The sequence below is a fragment of the Mya arenaria genome, chromosome 9 (genome assembly GCF_026914265.1).
Source record: "Mya arenaria isolate MELC-2E11 chromosome 9, ASM2691426v1".
NCBI classification, from domain to species: domain Eukaryota; kingdom Metazoa; phylum Mollusca; class Bivalvia; order Myida; family Myidae; genus Mya; species Mya arenaria.
This window is the reverse complement of record NC_069130.1, coordinates 10462868-10485250: the sequence shown is the minus strand read 5'-3', so window position 1 is coordinate 10485250 and position 22383 is coordinate 10462868. Positions and strand designations below refer to the sequence as shown.

General features: G+C 33.7%; 2 protein-coding genes across 5 annotated transcripts in view; both read left to right on the top strand.

Annotated features, from left to right (window-relative positions):
- LOC128203110 (neuropeptide Y receptor type 4-like) overlaps positions 1-17242 on the top strand; it is a 175617-nt gene extending 158375 nt beyond the window's left edge. For both annotated transcript variants that reach the window (XM_052904385.1, XM_052904384.1), the window contains exon 2: positions 15497-17242. In XM_052904385.1, the coding sequence (XP_052760345.1) occupies positions 15497-16865 (1369 nt within the window). In that variant the 3' untranslated portion in view covers positions 16866-17242. The remainder of the gene's footprint in view (positions 1-15496) is intronic.
- The window catches only part of LOC128203111 (substance-K receptor-like), a 197468-nt gene that overhangs the window by 149952 nt on the left and 25133 nt on the right, over positions 1-22383 (top strand). Inside the window, exon 1 of one of the 3 annotated variants that reach the window (XM_052904387.1) lies at positions 17348-18027. The exons of the other annotated variants lie outside the window; for them this stretch is intronic. The gene's annotated coding sequence lies outside the window, so the exon portion shown is untranslated. Of the gene's footprint in view, positions 1-17347; positions 18028-22383 lie in introns of those variants that run through there. 3 annotated transcript variants of the gene reach the window in all.

The window sequence follows — 22383 nt, the reverse complement described above, 5'->3', positions numbered from 1 at the left end:
GAGAGTCATAGATCTGCAGAAAAGATTATTATATCCAGGAATTGTAGTTAATAATTCAGGAACTCAGTTTTGAATTATAAATGTATGTTTCAAAAGTTTTATAAGGGCAAGAAAGAGCCAAAATGATAAAACAGATATGACATCGCAGGTCCCACGGGTGTAGTTCACATAATACATCTAGACGAGAAAACTGCACTTTTTTGCCGCAATTTTACCATTCATTTATGTGATTAACGCATCTCCTGTCGCGGGAAATAGCTTTTCTACTATATCTGAGACCAATGTAAGTGTTTTACATCTTTTTGATAATGCACAACGGCATGAGTACTACAGGGAAAACCATTACGTGTGTTAATATACACTGGGCAGGGAGGAATTTTGTGCTTCCAATGAATCACTCTTACATACTGTATTAACGAGCATAAAATGATAGTGTAAGGGACAATTAAATGCGGCTAACCGTCATGTAGAAAGCCATTTCCATCTCTGCAAGTCGTATTCACTGTAATAGCTGATTATCTTAATCTATCAAGGCAGATGGACATGTTTAGGACAAGCGAAATTACACAGGTCAGCCACGGAACGACCAAAAGGCATTTGTCTCCTTCGTAGACAATATTAATGGGCCTTGATTAATGGCCTCCTCGGAATGATGAATCTACAAGCAATGTCCGAACATTCTTCTTGATTACTGATTATAAGACGCAGTAAGTGCAAACTTGCTGTATCTCTGGTTATAAGCTGAAATAGTATGGCTTATGTTTGCATTGTTACAAAGAATTACGACGCATGCTAATTTCTGATCTGTCCTTTGTACAGATTCACATCTCTATTTATACTGGATATTGTTGGAAGGTTTAATTTGATTCCTGTGAGATGGTGAAAAGTTGTTTATCCTGCATAAGGTTTCAGAGAGTCAATCTCTCTTGCCGTATTAATAAATGAAATGATTTATACATCGATCAAGAAAATTGCAAACATGGTTATTGAGTTCAATATAAACATGACAAGTTAAGCAAAGCTTCATATATACAGGGCGTGTGTACTTTTGCTGATTGTCCTTTTAAAGTGGCACTTTTATTCAAAATCAGTACATACTCATGTATAACAAACATCAATTTTGTCTGATAAACCTTTAACTACTTACTTAATAATGCATTTATGGAAACCTTTAATTACTGATAACAATATTGTAACTGTGTATTTAATAGCAGAAAGCGCAAAAATATTAAATGATTGGTGAATGCTAAAAGATTTACTGCAGTGTACTATAGTCTAATTAGGTAGAAATACCATGTTTTATGTTCATTTCTTTCAAATTAAACTCGGTATCCTTTATGAGAACAATTGTTTTCGACATTTATTCATCTTTTTTAGAATAGTAAAACAATATAATTAATTGTGGTATATCTTATTTGGCAGTAAGAGTGCATCTTTAAATAAATGGCAAAGCAAAAAAGGTATTGAATAGACCAGCAAATGCTTGCTTAAATTGCTACCTGACAGAAACGATTGTCGCCATGTCGTTATTAGGTTTTTCTCAAGGTTATAGGGGTTGGAGTTAGTATTCTGACACATTCGGATACTTATCCCTAGCCCTATAATCTCGAGAGGGACATATTACTGACTTACTGACTGTTATTCTCGTATATCTAACACATGAAATCAATAAAGCTCTCCTTGCAAAATACCACCTTGTCTCAAACCAGACTTACTTGACTACTTTGTAGGATTCCTTCGGTGATGTAAGAGAGTGATGGTCATCTTAGATTTCTCTTCGATGGTTGTCTGCAGAAGTGAAGTAACTTGTCTTAATTCATATCAAGAGTTAATACGTTACTGCAGGAATCGCTGGACCTTAAATCAGTATGGCTTCTGTAATCATCTGTGAACGATTAGCATCCGTCTTACTCTCATTTTTCTGGCTTCCTGTCTCGAACTTTGTAGCAATATGTTATATATAGCATCGTATTAAAATGTCGTGTATTGTGTAAAAAGCTATTTCATGAATAATAAAATCAAATTCACATGGACATGCACAACAGCCGAACATTTCTCTCAAAGACCAAAAAAATCCTTAATTAATTGAAATTAATTAAATCCTTTATGACAATTAACAAGTTACAAACGAGATACCAAACACAGACTACATAAAACTTAGAGGCTAACGCTATATAACAGTCACTGTAGATGGGTATTTAACTGGCCTATAAGCCTGCAACTTTATTTAAAGCAGTGTTGTTTTGAAAGCGATTGTGACCCCTTTTATACGGTAAAGCATGAATTAAATATCAATAATAAACGATGCACTCTTATTCCCAAACAAGATTTTCCGCAATCAATAGAATTGTTTTAATAAAATTGTTATAATAAAACCATAAATGATGGAAATAAATGTCGAAAACAATGGTTTTTTTTATGAAGGACAATGCGTTAATTTTGAAAGAAAGGTGAAGGAAACACCGTATTTCGTACTTATGAGACGATAATAGATCACAGTATACCTTTTAGCACTCACCAATCATTTAATATATTTGCTATTAAATACACGGTTACATTTTGTTATCAGTCTTTAATATTTTTAATAAATGCATAATTTAGTATTACTTCTACTAAGTAGTTTCAGGCTTATCACTCAAAATGTATGTTTGTTATACACGTGATACTATTGATTTTAAATAAGAGTGTCAGGTTAACAGAGGCAGACGGTCTCTATTGTGTGTGAAGGCAATCAACAGGCCAAAGATGCAGAAAAATAACTGTACTCAAACTTCCCAATACCGGCAGTCTATTTCTTCTATTTATGAAATCGATGGTGTTGCACTCGTTTCCTATTAATATTGTGGATTTGGGTGGAGTTAGTTAAATGCTTCAAAAGCTGGACGTTAATTTGAAAACAGCAGTTTATCGCTCCAATCAGAAATACACATACTGTGATCTCATGTGTTATTCATATTCCTTTTGAGATTAACCACTGCGGACATGTAAACATTATAAATTGTGAGGGGTCTCAACTGAGATTTATTCATATCACAGTTACAAATTGCTGTCGATATAATTTGACATAAAGCAATTACTATGAGCTCATTTTTCCATTAGTTTCGTTTTGTACCGTTCGCCCTCGAATAAGCAACTATTTTAAAATCATTTGTAAAGAAAATATCAGATAGACAGAAAGATAATTATTTTTTAAAGAAAAGACGCCTATTCTTAAATAAAGAAATAACTCAAACTAAATTGCACCAGACAGAGCAATTTTGATCAAATGCAGACTTATTTATTCTCACATACTGTAGACCTGTTATATAGAAAAAAACATGCAATCAAAAAAACGACGTGGGTGTGCGTAAAAAGCGAGCTGAAGTTAATTTAAAAAAAGCAATGACAGTGTTATTATTTAACGGGCTCCTTAGTTCTGTGAGAACAAAGTATAAAATCAAACGTTTTGGTGTTAAAAAGTAAAGGAACTTATTAAATGTAGTTTTACTTAAAGAGCGTTTTGCTTTTTTTACAACTTGATTTAAGAATGCTGGCTCCTAAACTGGGTCTGTAGGATTCCAGAAAAAAAATAGTCAAGTCAAGTCAAGAGTTTATTTTGTAAAAGAAGGCCTCCGGCCCAAAATACATTTCAAAATAGTAAACATCATACGTAATGCTTAAAGTTGTGTCATAGTACATTTATACATGAGATGAAGAAGTGTACAGAAAGTATAATTATTCTCCTTCCTTGATACAATTCATAAGATGAAACATGTACACAGCTAATTTTCTTATTGTGTTAAAGTCATTTGTAGATAGTAGGCCATAAAAACTATTCAGATCATCACCAGATTCATAACAATTTAACAAATATTGATTCCTTGTTTGTGTATATTTTTTACAACGGAAAAAGACATGATATTCACAATCAATTTCAGATATATTATAGTTCAGTAGACAGAAAATAAAAGCAATACTTTTCTCAATTTACAAACCGGCAGGTTGTCAACAAGTTTCTCGGTAGTTAAAAACGTTCAATCCACTTAATATCATACGTTCAGTATATCAATTCTTCAGCAAATTCGTCGAGAGGCGTGCCAACACTGAATTTTTTACGTAACCTACTGACACAATCGGATCACCTCGGAATTGATACGGGTCTTTAAAAATAGTCCATCATGGTGGGTCCATATCGAAAAAGTATTTAATGTGTTTTCAACCATCAAGGGACATGTTTCATGTAAATGGAAGGAGAAGTATTTTCAATTTTGCTACCATGTATTGAACGATTGTTATCAATGTTCGTGATATTAAATGGGTCTACTTAGAGTTATGAAAACTTAATGCATATCCGGCGGACTCATCTCAGGTTCGTATACGTATATTGAAGCCTGTTTACGAGATTTAGCACATAGGTGACCGGAGATGGCCGAGCTGTTACGACTGGTACTGGCGGTGAGGTCAGATAACAAAATATAATATGATCCAAACTTTCAAGGGTAGATGTGTAATAATAGTGGTTTTTAACGCTTACCTGTTTATTCCGTAATGGAATGAGACATAAAACATATGACCGTCCGAGTGGAAAATATATCCGACTGTTTGTGAATACTCTGGGTTTGTTGAGTAAGGCCAAAAAGTATTTATCAATTATGGACAGAATGTGGTTTATTTGTGGTAAAACATCGCCATCATACGGATAAAGCCACCACTAAATAGCATGATAAAAAAGTTCACAAAATATTATGGCAGCATCATAAATTAGCAGCAAATCATTATGTTTACCTCACTGAGCCGATGCGCATGCGCAACATTTATGGTGTCGTTTCCATCGTTGTTTGCCTCGTTTCCGGTTTTGTTATATTATCTTGACATCGGAATTTGCTTCAGTATTGATTCTTTTTTTTTTAAGGTTTTCACTGAGAAACAGTGTTTGAGTTCACCAATTCCAATATTATGGCGCACAACATTGGAAAATGCAAACAAAAATGCTTTTAATTTTAATTTAAAGGAAAATAAAGTAGGTTTAAGGTACAGATAAGGTACAGTAAAAATATTATAAATGTTTTATTTTAATTATTAGCTACGTATCACCTAATTCCCCAGTTAAAAAGCGCCAAAAAATATACTTTTTTAACTGTACAAAAATCATACGCCTGTTTTTGTTTTGAACACTACAAGTCCAATTCCAAGGAGTTTAACATAATAATGCATTAAAAATAAATCTATCAACTTATATCGTGCGCCTTTAAGGTTAATGGAGCTTTGAGAGAGCGAGCTCGTTTGTGTGTCGGGTTATTTAATGTCAGTCTTTATCTCACGAATCTTACGATCCCACTATCTTCTTACGTCTCCAGTTAGGCAGTTAAATCGCTTCCTGTGCACGAATCACCCTAATCACATTGATATTTAAGAATCCTCTTGGAAAATTCAATTTTCAATTGGTGCATTAGATCTTTTAAAAAAAACTCGTTGTCGAACATGTCGTAGATTACTGCTGACAGATTGTGACATTTCACAGGGATCGTGGCGATAAACAAATTATAGGGTGAGAGAAGGGAATCGAAATAGAAGTCAGAATAAAATGTATTATACGAACAAAAATCCAATGCTGGATGAAATTACACTGTTAATGTTTGAAGCACTCTTTTTGCCAGGGACGTCTGGGTGAATTGTATTCAATTTCATAAGATATTCTGTCCTATTCTAGTCCTATTCTATTCGGCACGTCTTTTCTAAAAAAGGGAAAACTAAATGTAATATATTTACACTCATATCCAGTGTGTGCATACCTAGTGATTAATTTAAAAAATGGTGTAGTATATGAAAAGTTATCTTTGTTTTAAGTCTTCATTTTAAGCTAAATTTGACTTCGGACGTAGCATTTATGACGTAATTTATCACGTGGTATATACATACACTGTATTTCGGCACGTCTAATCTGAAAAAAACGAAAAAAAACATGTTGCTAACCAATATATATTTACAGTCATATCGCGCGTCCCGAGCGCATGTCCTTATAATTGCGCTCATATTGAACACTCACGCAACATCTTCGGAATACCTCTAATAGTACAACAACGTAGTTTGTAATTGGTTATATGGAATAATATATGTTGTGGTTTCCTCAGTGGACCGGTCGGGTTTCTTGGTCACAAATCACAAGTGATGTAATGGTGTAGTGAAAACTACAGCGACATTCACAGCAGTCAAACAATTAACGAAGACCCACACATGCACAGACAAAATACCACACGCACACAACTTCCTTAAACACCACAACGGCACAAAACAACACAACGTTAAAAACAACATAAGCTTAAAACAGCACAAAGCAGAAGTAGGACAATACATTAAAATCTCTGTGTCAAAGGGGCACATTTTCTGGGGAATTTGTGGCCACGTAGCTATTAATAAAAACGATCTATAAGGCATATATTTTTCAATCTTTACCTCAGTGGTCGAAATTAACACAAGCCCGCAAGCCGTGCACTGATAAAATGTCTTCCGAGATACCTATCAACTCTTGATTAACATCCCTAGTTTTATATATTTCATAATATTGTAGTGTGTTGTCTGCGGAGTTTTGTGTTGGTATTCCATGTTTTTGTTTGTTTTATGTTATTGGCGTTGACCCTGTGTATTTAAACGGCAAGGGTTTATGTTCAAACCTTCGACTACTGGACTTGTTTGTGAAGTTTTTCATATAAATATTAGCAATGCAAGGCTTGTCTGCGAGCCTTGAAAGATACATTAAACAGGGTATTATCTCAAAAACTATTTAATTACGACAGTGTTTTGTACAATGTGTGTTGGGCCAATAAAAATGGGGACTTCACAGACTCACCAAGCAAGCTGCAGGGGAGGACAATTACCATTAAACAGATAATATTGTTTCCAGATGGATATTTTGCGTGCTTTGGAAGGCTCTCTTTTTGCTATTATGCCTGAAATTGGACGCCGATCTTTAAATTTAAACTCAAATTGATCAATGCATAACACATACAACCAACACGAGAGACATAGGGCGTCACAAGACAAAACACACACAGCTTCAATATATATACATATGTACAAACCATCAGGAACAAGTTCAGTAGTCGAAAATTTAAAGATGAACCCCGTCCTATGGCACAGGGCCATCGCCAATGACACAGAACAGAAAAGCAAACATTCACAATCCAAAAAAAACAGAACAACAACATAAAAGTCAACAAACAGCACAAAACATGATATATAAAACTAGGGGTGTTATCAAGGATTGATAGGTACCGCCTTACGGTCAGTTATTTAAAACCAAATGGGTTAAAAACTAATTTTAGTGCACAACCTCACACTTTTCCCAACATTCCCGAATTAAGAAAAAATGTAAATTGTAAATCTCATAGAAGTATGTTTTAACTTCAGAAAACTTAAGAATAAAACAAATTATTGTAAATTGTAGGTATATAAACATTGAATTAATTTAGTAATCAATACATAATGGAATAATCACTTTACCATGCGTTCACTTTGAGAGGGAAGTTGATGATCGCATGATTCTACAACCAATTATATGTCCTAAATATAAATGTTGATTACCAATAACTTCCCCAGTCGGTGTTCTGTACGTTATATCTTCTTGTTGTAACAGAAACCACATGTTCCGATCATTCATCAATTTTATTACTGGATTTCTGGTGGAACATACTCGCCCCGAAAGTGTTACACAGCTAAATTGATAAAAACGTAAAAAAGTCATGTAAAGTGATGTACGAGAGATATGATATTAGGTTAATATCTGATATTGGCTTTACGATCTACATAGATTAGAAACTACTATGAGTACCGTACTATAGAGCTTTACCTGACCCAACTGTTCTGTCAGCAGTTTCCAGAATTATCCTTTCAACCCCATTGACCTAATGCAATAACCGTGATATCAAATACTCATAATACCTTATTGAATTTTCGTAATTAAGATTAAGCTGGCGTACTCAGCAGTGCGTTCGTCATAAAACAAAGCGGGCAAAATAACGTTCATATAAATAAATCATGTTTGTGCGAGTGCGAATTCATATAGATAATACAGTTAAATAATTCGGTGAATTAAACATAACTTCCCTTGAGAATTAGTGATAGATGGAAACGCTGTGTGTTAATGCGGAATATATATATCAGCACCAATTATTCCTTTAGAATTTTGAATAGCAGCGCTTTCATAATAGCACAGTGAAGGAGAACAGGCTGGCAGTTTTGACAGAAACATAAGTACACGTACCACTCAGAATTAGTTGACTCCAATGGGAAATACACAAAACCTATCTTAAGTTCATCTCAATTGAGAATTGCAATCAGAGCATCTTTAGATCTGCTCCCTTTTGGCATTTCAATACGTGCTGGAACAAACGGATGGATCAGGCCATTATCCCACAAATCATCTTGATAAAAAAAAATCTTCTTTATCTCAGTTTTAGCAAATGTAACATTACAAGAAGCTTTCTGTTTAAGTAACACTCTTGGGGCACTTGCATAATGCAATATCTTAAAAGGTACCGTTTGGCGGCCAAAACCGCTTCTAGACGAAATAGCTATTTGCATATCAAAATAGGATAGGTCTTTATCGGACATATTTAATCGAGCATTATTGTTTTATTGTCTACAATTTGCATTTTAATCTCAGAAACGACGAGACAACGGTTAACCTTTTAAACAATTGCTTTCTGATTTTCGAGATGTTGCGTCTATACCTGGCATTCCATTATAGCTAAAATATCACTATACTTGTGTAATATGTTTATAAACTTAGTTACATATTTTCTTTACCACCACTGAGAAACACATCAAGCTAGATATCTCAGATCTATGATATTATTTGAAATTGGAGAAGTGTTTTTTAGAAGTTCTCTTAATGTTTATTTTTTCCCATTTGGGTAAGTTATTCAATGAATTACGCCTACATCTTGCCTATTTAACATTGGAAAAACATTGAAATAACAGGATATTAAACTGAATTGGCGGATGCTTGCGCAAATATATTTTAGAATAACATGCAACTGATGAGTATATGACGCCTCTTTGATGTGAATATGCACGACAATTAACAAAATAAGGAATGTTTAGGATGTAGGATTATGTACATATCAAGCAATTAGCTTTTGAAGTTGGTAATGCAAAACGAGCTGTGGTCTTTGATGTAACTGCAAATGTCTTAAATCCATTTATTGGACTGTTTGAAGGTATATTTGATCAACCGGCATGTCCAAAATAATCATCAGACAGTATTAAGTATTGACCTGCACGATTTATTAATGTGTAACAAATGGGCGTAAGCCCTATCTCAAATATGATATTGTTTGTCTATAGATTGTATTGGCCCTAAATAAACTAAACAGATCGACTTGTATAAGTAGTATGTACATGTATGTATACAAAGTCTAAACTTACTTTAGATATTAATGCTACCATCTACATACATGTAATTATAACTTCATTGACAAGCTAAACTGTAAAGGCGTAAACATGTGTTTGATTCTTTGTCCTTTACTTGTCCAAACTCGGAATACTACATTAATACTAATATTAGAAACGACGAGACAACGGTTAACCTTTTCAACAATTGCTTTCTGATTTTCGAATTTTTGCGTCTATACCTGGCAATCCATTATAGCAAAAATATCACTTTATTTGTGTTATATGTTTATAAACTCGGTAACATATTTACTTTACCTCCGCTGAGAAACACGTCAAGCTAGATATGTTAAATCTATGATAATATTAGAAATTGTAGAAGTGTTTTTCTGAAGTTTTTTTTAATGTTTATATTTGCCCATTTGGGGATTTTATTCATTAAATTACGCCTACATCTTGCCTATTTAACATTGAAAAAACATTGAAATAACAGGAAATCAAACTGAATTGGCGGATGCCTGCGCAAAAATATTTTAGAATAACATGCAACTGATGAGTATATGACGCCATCTTTGATGTGAGTATACACGGTAATTAACAAACCAAGGAGTGTTTAGGATGTAGGATTATGTACATATCACAGTATAAAGTATTAAACTGCACGATTTATTAACGATAATTTACAAAATGAGCGTATGCCCTAACTCAAATATGACATTGTTTGTCATTGTATTGGCCCTAAATAAAATAAACAGATTGACATGTATAAGAATTATGTACATGTATGTATACAAAGTCTCAACTTACTTATGCTACCATGTACTTATACGCACAATGACAAGCAAAACTATGAAGGCGTAAACACGTGTTTGATACTTTGCCCTTTACTTGTCCAAACTCGGAATACTACATAACTACTAATATTAACATCTCTTTTGGTATATTACAAAACTAACAGCCAAAGCATCCGTTGACATTCTGAACGTGTTTCTGAAGTCTCCATTACCCTGAGCTTCAAAGATGACACAATGTAATGAATGGCTAGTAAAGAGTATTCATACTCAACAAATAAATCAACCTAGACACTAATTAACCCAGGCAATACAACATTTAATTGCGTCTGAAGTGTCTCTCTCGTGAAGGCTCTGAGTGTAAACCAACTGCGACCCTAGCATTTCACGCCGATAATTAAGATGTATAGGCAAACAGTTTGTAGGAAAGCTAGTAGAACCACATAAAGCGATGACGCCAAATTCTGACGGCCAGTTCATCAAAAGTTTTTTTTTTACTCTGAATACCCGTATTCAGGAAACCATTTTTTCTTTGATCTATGTTCATAATCAGAAGTTCTTGTGTAATGGTCTTAATTTGAAATACACTGATTAATATTTATTCTTTTTTTGCATGCTGATTAGTTCGAAAAAGACTTTAGTTGGCGTCGACGTCTTTCATGTCTAGTTTAAAAATTGTTTCAAGTTTCCGGTTGTATTGTTATTTGTTAGCAAGTACAAAACAAATATCGACATTAAACGAGAATTATCGGTTTATTTTGAAACGTCGGTGCAAAGTTTGCTTTGAGTAATCTGAAAAAAAATGCTTAAAAGGCAAACAAAATCTAAGATAAAACGTGGAAACTATAATGATGCACATGTTTTTATTATGTTGTTCAAAAATCATTTTATTTAAGAAACCTGCATGGTCATTTAGTTTACACAATAAATTAGCTAGTAAAACCCAATAATACACCCTAGTGTATTACACTTGTAATATATGAAAATATGGTAAACTTCTTGTACTGTACAATTGAAACTATAATCAGTGCATATGTTAAAAGAAAATAGAAAAATAATTCGAAAATAATAAAAGAGAAATTATCGCAATAGTTTTGGAATAGAAATGCGACAAAACTGTATGCACTAAAACCTGATATATCTAAAAATAGATAGTTTTGACCTGAACCCCCCCCCCCCTCTCATTAATTGTTGTATGAGTAGAATTTGCCGAATTTAACCGTGATGTTTTTTTATACATTATAATGATACCTTTTCAGACACATAAGTTTTTTTTTCTAAATGAATTGACACCTTTCAAACGTTCCTTGATATGTATGTAAATGTACATTTCAAGTTCTTGTTTCATGTATATTGAGAAGTCTTTTCAAACATTTAGCATCACTTTATATAAAACAAATGACGTTAGTGTTATACTTATAAACATATATAATGTAATATCACTATCAGAATTGTTGCGCAGAAGACAGACGAATAAAGAGAACGAATTTCACCGCGTCTGCTTATATCTGGTTTATTCCTCGACAGAGCTTGTCATTGAACTAAGGTAACAAATGTAAAAGGAATGAAAAATCCTGATTAATACATCAAAGAGTCTTTTAGTCAGATAGTATACTTTCTCAAATCAAGTTTAAACCAAGCAAATTAATTAACTCTTGTCCCAAAGGACAACATCAAAGGAATCGAAGCGTCCAATCATACAACGTCCGTTGGATCGCCACCGCTCTTGTTTGACCTTTGTCTGGATAAATTTTCTGTGACAACGGGAAATAGCCTGGCCTAATGTGTCATGAAACAAAGTGCGTGGAGGTTTAATTATTTCGAGCGTGGCATCAGAAATCAATCTCATGTATATCATTGCTCGTTTGACCTGTCCCGGTTTAATGCCCGTCCTGAATATTGCTAAATATGCAAATTCAGCTATTTGGTGGACATGTGCACTCAAATCAGGCCAAGTTTAACAGTACTGATAAGCATTTATATTTTTAACACTCTTCTGCTTGTTGGAAATTACCATTTTTTATTATTATGTTAATATAACATGAATGTTTGCACGACGAATGAATAAAAGAAAATGATTTTATGAAACTGTATCATTTCTATAAAAAATGGCCAGTGATTGCAATAAAAGTCTCCCTTTTCTGAGAATTATCATGTATTTATAGTAAGATATTTAGGGTCGAATTTAATGTTACAATGTGATGTCCTTTTCTTTCATTAAAATATTCAATAGAAACTACCGATACATCCCAGTACACTTTTAAGTTCTCTTTTACTTTAAACTTAAAATTGAAAGTTATATGGCTATGTTAATAAACATCTCAATGTTCATGCGAAAAACTCAACCTACTTTTACATTTATAACATGTTCATTTATACCTCAAACTAGAAAGCTAATTTTATGTTTATAAAACGGTGCTTATCCGCTTTTAAGCTCATATTAATTTGCCCCAGAGAAAATGAAATTTGGTTAATGCCGAAAACATAACAGTAGAACTATGCATTCAAATAACGTTTCATTATCTATTAATGCCCATTCATAAAGCTAATGCCTACATCATCACTCGATATCCATTCATCCGCTAGATAATGACTCCATACAACTGCCAAACACCTAATATACCCCCTTCCTTTTATCTTGTAAATGAACATTGTGCTGTAGAGCTTCCATCAAACGTTCCTGAGAGTGATGAGGGTATTAAACACTAATATTGTATGATTGATTTATGTTTTTTTCATTGCCCATAAGAACGGCTTTGGCAGAAAACACCGTTAAGTGATTGGCATTTATACTTTGGAGGCGGTTACATGCTATAAGATCCTCGATATTATGAACATTTTTTTTCCGGAAATACGCGTTAAAGACGAAACTGGGGAATTGTCCTGTTGCTGATCATGCAAGGAAAAGATAAAAATAAGGTTAAACCTTAATTGATATTTTGCCGAATGTTCAGAACTGTATTAAAGTTAACAAAGTGATTAACGACATAGCTGTTAACTTTCAACAGACATACAGACATAATTGTCTATTGTCGTAAACAAGTTAATAACAGTTTCTTGACAAAACGATGTGCGTCAGAAAATAATCAATATGGTAATAATGATACATGGCATACTACAAAGAAAACAACATAGACAAACAAAGTTCTGAGTAATTATTGAAGCATTATCTTATCAATCATCTGTGTGTTCATAATTAACTTTGTCTTAGCTCATACATCGTTAATGATGTATTAATTTAGTAATACTTTAATTATTTATATGTTGATGGTTTTTCGAAGTGTTAGACATTAAAGTTTGCTGGTCTATTAACTAGGAAATCAACAAATGATAGATTTGTTTCTAAACACTTCTTAACATTCCGTTTGTTAAAACTAACAATGTTGAAAACCACAATGATACAAGAAAACTTTGAACTTGAACTGATCAAATAAATAAAATGGCAGTTAAAGCTTTGCCTGTGAGCTTAGTCTAACAGACATTCATGGAGTCAAAAACCGAAACAAAACAACAGACAAACAACGAGACTTAAAACGCTATCAACCAATATACATCAATCACGTAAATATTAATTATTGTTTTCAATAATGACACTAAATATTAGCGCAACCGACTTGGAACGACCATTTTAAAATAGTGGGCTTCAACCTGTTATGTTGATCATAACCTAACATATTTCTTAATTAAAATTTAAACGTTAAGGCCAAACCTTATTACTAACAAATCAAATTCCAATCCGCGATTATGTCCCTTTGCTGTACAGTTTTCACTGCAATCAAGTTTATCAAAAGATCATATGATGAAAATCACATGCCTTCGTTAAATATTTAATTTCATTTTAAATATATTTAAGGTTTTTAGGTATGAACCATTCAACATGTTAAAGATTCAAACAAAATAATACAGAAATGAAATCAAATAAAAATAGGTAAAGGCCATCTGATTGTATGGATTTGTTCTGCTCGTCAAGGGGAATCACTGCTTAGGATATTGTTGTTCGAGGCATGTCAACATGTAAAAGAGTTGTGGTCCTTGAAAGTAGATTTCTTCTTACGCTTAAAGTAGTAATTGCAAGTGTTGAGCACTCTCCGACATATCCAATTTGATATACGTGCCTAAAGCGCATAAGCTCTTGCTGTGTATACCATTTCATATCAAGAGTTATCTTGTCACTTTCATCGTAACGCGTGAACATTTATCCAGCCATCTCTATCAGATATTATCTCTAAACATTATATGTAATGAACACTATCATTCACCGCCTTACTAATTGCTACGGATTTTATTCGGCAGCGATTGCAAACGCAGGGATAAATTTCATTAAGATGATCACTGATTGATCGAAGATGAAGATTTTCTCTAGAAACTGGTATAATTACGAAGACCAACATAACCAAAAATATGCAATTATGAAAGAACGTGAAATATAATTTGACACAGTGTGTGAGGTAATTAAAACCTTATATTTGTTACACAAGTATAACTACTGGTAAATATACATAAGAGCAATAAATCAAATCTAGTCAGAAATGTTTTGCGCTATGATGAAAAGGTTACTTCATGTCACTTAAGGTGTATGATAACCTGTCACTATTCATTGTTGATAAAAACAACAACAATTGTTAAGCGCGTTAAAGGCTAACACAATACCATCCACATGTTGCAGATAACATTTAACACAGAAGTCGTTAACATTTATAACCTTTTGTTAGTTTTAAAAATCTTTATCTGTATCCTAAATTGTATATAAGATTTAATGTTTAAACCCGCTTAAATGACTGGTAACGTACCTTCCTGTTTTGTTAATATGAATCAACAAATGATTTCAAGCTGGGCATTAACGTTTTGCTTCCATGCCATGATATGCAACCTGAAACTATAATGCAAATCGAATACACGATTAGATGAAACATGATAGTTTGTTTACTCGAGCATCTTATGACCAATAGAAATGCGCATGAATGCAGATGAATACATTATCATAGCGTGGGGTGTTAATGTCATAAGGCAACAAGCTAAAATAGGATATAAATAGTGTAGACGGATTGAAGTCATTCTACTCTGTATATAGAAAATACTAATTGCTTTTAAAAAGATCACGTCATTTCACAGTTTTACACACTTTCTCACTTTGAAATATTCCTTAAAACAATTTTTTAAGAATGTATTTGATATACAATGGTTACAATAAAGATATAACAAATAAGGATATTTCTAAATTAACCATACCAGATTTTTTAATATCTTGATTTATTAAAAGTAGTTGTCCTTATTTCCCATGCTTGTTACAATAGTGCATGCGCCTCATTTTTGTTCACCTTTCGCTTATTTTGCAGGCAGGTGCTATTGAACATGTACAATTCCTCGGACGGTTACTTTGACATCGACACCCCCGAGGATATGGAACCAGAAAGTGTTCGAAACGTCGCCATTGCCATAATTGGTGTTCTCTCCATTGCCGGAATCATTGGTAACTCGTTGGTCCTGTACGTGTTTACCAGACAGAAGCAAAAGCTCAGTTCCACCATCTTTATATTGACCCTCGCAGGAACAGATCTGATAACGTCAATGGTGACCATGCCTTACACGATTGCTCTCGAGTGTCTCAGATATAACGTCGGCCACGATGCCATATGTAAGATCTATCACATATTGACGACAACGACCATACCGTTCTCTGCATCAGTCATGGTTGCCATCGCCGTGGATAGATACTTATGTATTGTGCATCCATTCAAAAACGCCATGACAATAAGGCGAGCAAAGATATCAGTGGTAGTGTTGGCCATTGGATCTGTCTGTCTCGGAATGCCCCTTTCATTGAGTTACGGGGTTTACAAACGAGAGGTCCTAACTTCTGACATTTTCTCCGGAATAATTGACCAAGTTCATTTCAATGACGGCTCTAATATGTCATCATTAGAAGGTGCCATCTCCAACATCTCAGAAGTACACATTGAGCCAACAAACGAAACGTTACACAGCCAATCAGAAGACGTGTATTTCATGCGAGCTACCGGAATCTGTTTTAAGAACTTGTTGATCTTCGGTGAGGACTTCTTCAATGTGTATCAGAAAGTCTACTCGGCATACTTTGCCATCTGTGCAGTCATTGTGATTATTCTGTATGTCTTTATCTACCGCTCGGTCTTACACAGGCGCAGAAAACGCCTTCATCTGTCAAATAGTTGCTGTGGTTTCTTGGGACCTATCCAAGGTATACAAGGTCCCCAGGTTGAAACGAACGAACATGAACAGACTGAATTCACCATGTTGAACAATACAGCCAAAGACAAAGACAAGTCACCAACGTCTGCACGTGCTGGTAGGAAAGTGAAAGAGGAATCGTTTCGACTCGAACCAAGAGAGGCATGCACAAAGAACGGAGGCATAGATTTGAAAGAAGCTAAAGATGTCACGTCAGATAGAGCTGACAGGGAGTCACTCGTGCGGCCAACGGGCATATCAAGAGCAAAGCTAGAAAAACTGCGAATGGCCAATACTAAGACGGCAGTGTGTTTATCAGTCGTCGCTGTCACATACATCGTGGCATTTCTACCGGCTTGGTTGATGGCCCTCAGAATCATACCAATGAACCCCATAGTGTTCTTCATGTACTTCACCTACAACGTCGCCAATCCAATCATTTACGCCTTTCTGAACCAAAGCTTTAGAAATCATTTACAATCTTTGATGAAATGTTAGGCAGAAATACGGCCGATTGTTCAGAAGTTTGGTAAAGTTAACAACGATGTTACCAGCATCGATGTTAACGTTTACAGGTGAACTATTTAATGATATGCTCATATGTTTCAATGAAACAAGCACAGATTTAATAGTTGTCTCAAATGATGTTAGACATTTGTATATTGAAATGTGTCTAATTAACAACGACACTTTTAAAGACGTTGTTAACGTTTACAAACGTCTTAATAATCGGCCCTTTGTTTTGTCATAAGATGTGTAGCATTTATCCTTGTGCATATGGATTAATTATTTTTACTCGTTGTAATTTTGCATTAATTGGCACATGTTTCAAACATCGCTCGCTTTGAAGTTTATTTTAAGTTATATCTTATCATTCTTGATATCATTCAATGATTTACAATTAGAAATATAAGCACATAATGTTTTTTTAATATAGACGTAAGTGTTTGTGAAGTAAAATCACTTAGTCGGTAGAATAATACGTTTAGCAGTAAAAGTGTGCTTTCGCTTTATACGTGTCGTTCTTTTCATGAAATGAAAATGATAATAAAATCTTAGGCACAAACCAATTTAGTTTGCTGTTATTGTATGTAAACATTGTGGCTACATATGTAACTCTGTACGCTTTTTAGTGTTAATATTTGCCTGACCGCTGTGGCATGTTTACTGGAGTCTGTCGGTAAAATAAACTGTTTGTTTCCTAATGTAGCATAGCCGTAGACATCGGGAAAACTAGTGTCCATTGAGAAAAAATCTTTAGCGTGTTTAATAACAGCTATTAGTTATTGACTTATTTCTTTGGTGCCTGTCACGTGGAGCTTGCGTTGGATGGTATATCGCTGTTGTTCTATCGGAATTTATTTTTAAGTCTAACAGGGACGGCGTCGCTCTTTTAAGCAGGAAAAATCACAATCGTAGATGGAGCTTTAAAAGACGTACTACACTGTGCTAAATAATTCTACTTCATTTCTAGAACAGAATAATTATGTTTGGATGATAAAAATAAGAACGTTATAACGTTGCTTTAAATTTTGGAGAAGTTTGCGATGATTTAAAAAATAGTTGACGAACATTTGAGTGACGCACTGTTGTGATGATATGGAATCTTAAAACATGTGGAAAAGTAAATGGAATAAATTGTGAGAATTTTCTTTGATGGGCAAGTATTATTTTCTTCATTAAGATATAAAAGATTCAAAATAGACTTTTCATTTCTTTGCATTTTTGCAATTTGGAAATGGCATATTTAGAATACCTTTCATGTAGTGCATGCATCTATATAAATATACACACTCATATATAACTATAATAATTTATTACGAAAATTGTTTACAATTAATTGCGTTCATCAACCCCTTGTAGATATATCATAATGTGCTGACGGTATGATAAACGCAATAAATTGTAAATACTTATATGTACAAAATAAAAAGAAGTGTTTTTGTTTCTTGATGGTTCTTAAGTGAATGATATTGCTCTGCAGGTCTATTATCTGAAATTATTTTTCGATGAACAATTCTAAGGAAGTACGATCCCATTATGATATGAAAACACGAGGTCGTTAATCATAAATTATGACAACGTTGTATGCGAGTTGTGATGTTGTTGCAAGTATTTGAATCGAATTTGATTATTATCTATTGTGGTATACAAAACCGAATGCAAAAAAAATTATGCTTACGTGTGGTCGATGCAATTTAGCATGCATTCTTTTTTTGTATTTAATGTGCTTGATCAGCTTCTGTTAGGTGGTTGAAACTGTTAAGAGAAATGCAGGTTTAACATGTTCATTAAAGGAAAAGTGCAGAGTAACGCAGCTTTAACATGTTAATTAAAAGAAAAGTGAAGAGTAATGCGGGTTTTACATGTTCATTAAAGGAAAAATGCAGAGTCATGCAGCTTTAACATGTTAATTAAAAGAAAAGTAGAGAGTAATGCAGGTTTTACATGTTTATGAAAGGAATAGTGCAGAATAATGCAGGTTTTGCATGTTTATTAAAGGAGTTGTGCAGAGTAATGCAGGTTTTAAAGTTTATTAGAGGAAAAGTGCAGAGTAATGCAGATTTAACATGTTTATGAAAGGATTGTTAATGGAGTTATCCAGTGTAATCCAGGTTTTACATGAATATTAAATGAGTTTTGCAGAGTAATACAGGTTTTACTTATTTAGGATTTAGGATTTAAGGAATTTATTAGAGTAATTCAGGATTTAAATGTTCATTAACGGAATGATGCAGAGTAATGTAAGATTTACATATTTAGTAAATGATTTGGGCAGAGTCATTCAAGATTAACATGTTTAGTAAAGGAATTGTGCAGAGCAATTCAAGATTTACATGTTTAGTAAAGGAATTGTGCAGAGTAATTCAAGATTTACATGCTTAGTAAAGGAATTGTGCAGAGCAATTCAAGATTTACATGTTTAGTAAAGGAATTGTGCAGAGCAATTCAAGATTTACATGTTTAGTAAAGGAATTGTGCAAAGTATTAAAGATCTATGTGTTTATGAAAGGATTTTTTTCAAAGTAATACAGGTTTCACATGTGTATTAAACCAATTGAGCAGAGTCATACATGACTAAGATATATTTAAAAAGAATTGTGCAGTGTAATTCAGATTATATGTGTGTAGTATATGAACTGTGCGGAGTAGGTTGTATATGTGTTACTACGTGTTTAACACAATTAATTGTTGTATAAAAGGATTAAGATGATTGGTGTAATTTTTAACTATTTGTGTTGTCATGGTCATGGAATTAGTGGCAATATATATCGTAATTGTTCAGGGTTATAGCTTTTAAAGCATATCATGCTATGTAATAAAATACTTAAGATATGTGTCTACCATCGCCATTAAACAGTTCCCATTGCTATTACATTGTACATTATGTGAATCTTAAGACACCCTTGATGTCTCTTACCATTAAGCCAAATCATAGCATGTTGTTGTTGTTTTTTTAAACAAATACTAGGCCTGCCCCTGTTGTTTCATTTTTATGATTTAACTGACGAAAAAGAAAATCTCATTGGCTGTATGGTATTCAACAAATTAGATACATTATCCTTAATGCATGTCATTAAATTTGTTGGCGATTTCTTTACAATGTTCTGGATTGAGCAATGTTACTATTTCACTGTTGTCTGGAATAAAGTTATTAAAACAAAGCTGTCTATTTTATTCCTATTCAATGCATGAAACAGATCTTTTAATAACGTTTCAAGCTGTTACACTCTTTTGTTTTAATATTGTTGTTTTATCTTTCATATTGCATAATATCATCATTCAGATGAAACGCGTATTGTAAAACAGGATATTTAAACTAATATTCGTCTGTTCAAGGTACTGTTCATGTAAGATTACTTTTTATAAGATTTAATGGTAGTTGGGTTTAGTATAATACATTAAATAAGCAGCGGGTAATTATTAGAATTCTATGAATTTTGTTTTAGTTAATTTGATCATGATCAAAAGACTTGTATTCTAACACGTTAGTTGTATAAGTAATAATTACATGCCATGAAGTGAATTCTTCATGATTAAGAATGGGCGGAGTGCGCGAACGAGTCTTTCTTAATCATTAAGAATTCACTTCATGTCATCTAACTGACTTAGAATACAACCTTATTGACTGATACATTGTCGACGCAAAATCTGACGCAGGGAGTGCGTATCGGATGATTGGCAAGTAGGCGGACCTTTAAACACGCGCGAACGTTGAAATTCTTAATGATTGAGTCTACTACTTAATGGTTGCCTATCTGCAATCTCATTGGCTGAACATGTATGTTGTATTCTAATCTGTATTAAGCTCAGTTGTTTCTGATCTAAGAAGCATGTACATGTACTATTCTTGTTGACAGTAATACATATTTAAGGAGTGTATCTAATTTAAAATCAGAATGTTGCTGAATTTATTACATATAATAATATCCAATTCTTTTTAAAAAAATCAATCAATATTGGTTCTTTATCATTTTGAATGCAATTACAAACTATAACCAACCCTATACCAGAATTTGAATGTGAACATCTGTATATCTCATCTGTTTATCTTATCTGCGTGTAAAAAAGCAAGGAATCAAAGTCTCACCTTGCGCAATGTCTCTGTTGATTTTAGTTTTAGTATTTTTGATTGTATTGATATTGAACTTGGTACACATGATCACTGTGAGAATATGCACAAGTAGAGTATTTTAACTGTAATTTAAACCGTATGTTTTTTTATCAACCGTGCGCGTGCAGAACGTGAGTTTCCCCTTACAATACTATCACGACCAAAGGAAACCGATCTAAATACGTTTGTCAACAACTAAATTAGCCACACTTCTGAGTTCTGCTTCTTGGCGGTCAATGTAATGTGCTGTCCATCAGCAAATTGGCTCTCGTCTTGATCGAACGCTGTAAAATGATACAGTAGACGGCCTGCTAAAAGGTTTACAGCAGACGGCCTACTTGATGAGAAAGACCTTAAGGTGTTTACACTGGCGTTTGCCCTCGCAAAAAAAAATGTTTTGATAAGTTGTTGTTTTTTGCGAAGCTATCAGAATTTAGATATCTTCTGAAGTAGAGATTAAAGCCGATTTCCGATCAAATATACAACTATACATATGTTTAATTCGAGATCATTATCTAACGTTTTTACACGAGCGATATAACAGATGTTGAACTTCTGATTATTTTTTATATAGATTTTGTACAACCTGGAAGAACCTGTATCGTCCAAAATTGATGTATGCCTTTACGACTATTTAATGATGAAACAAACATAGAAACAAATTCCATTCATTGTTAATTGAGGAAAATAGCGAAGAAATCTGTCACCAATCCCTAAAGCAGACACAATCATTTGAATTATAAAGCAGAAATAGAAACATAATACGTTGTCCACAAGAGTACAGTAAAGTATAGCAATGTCATTCTGCATTGGCTTCTGGGATTATTTTTTTCTAGCAATATTCATTAGTTGTGTCACCGATGTCCAAACATAAGCTTCTTAAGTTAATGCGAGTAATTCTCGCCTTTAAATGTCATTTGGACAAGATAGACTGGAGCATGCACGTCTGTTTTGGTTGCTATGAGACAAATAACTCCCAATATGTCTTAGTAATGTAATAGTGACTTCACCCACACCACCATTTATTTGAATTACTGATAATGACCGCGTTGGCGCGAGTATATTAGTTTAATCCAGCAGTAAGTGGGTGGCGGAGCTGTTTTATACTTTGTTGTCAAGGACAACGTTCAATAACTATCGAGTGGTATAAGTAAATAGCGTCGTAAATTTAAAATGATTAAAATTCGAAAGGGCATTATATAATAGATGGCTGGGATGTGAGTGGCATCTTACGATAATTTGACAGTATGTCTGGTGTTAGAAAATCAATTCGAGTGGGCTGCCTTGCATATCTCTTCGTATCGCTATTCCAAACTTATTCAGATCAACTAAACTTGATGGTAACTGTGCTTTCTGTAGGTCTGTGTTTCGTATTCCTTTGTCTTCTATGTTTTTATATGA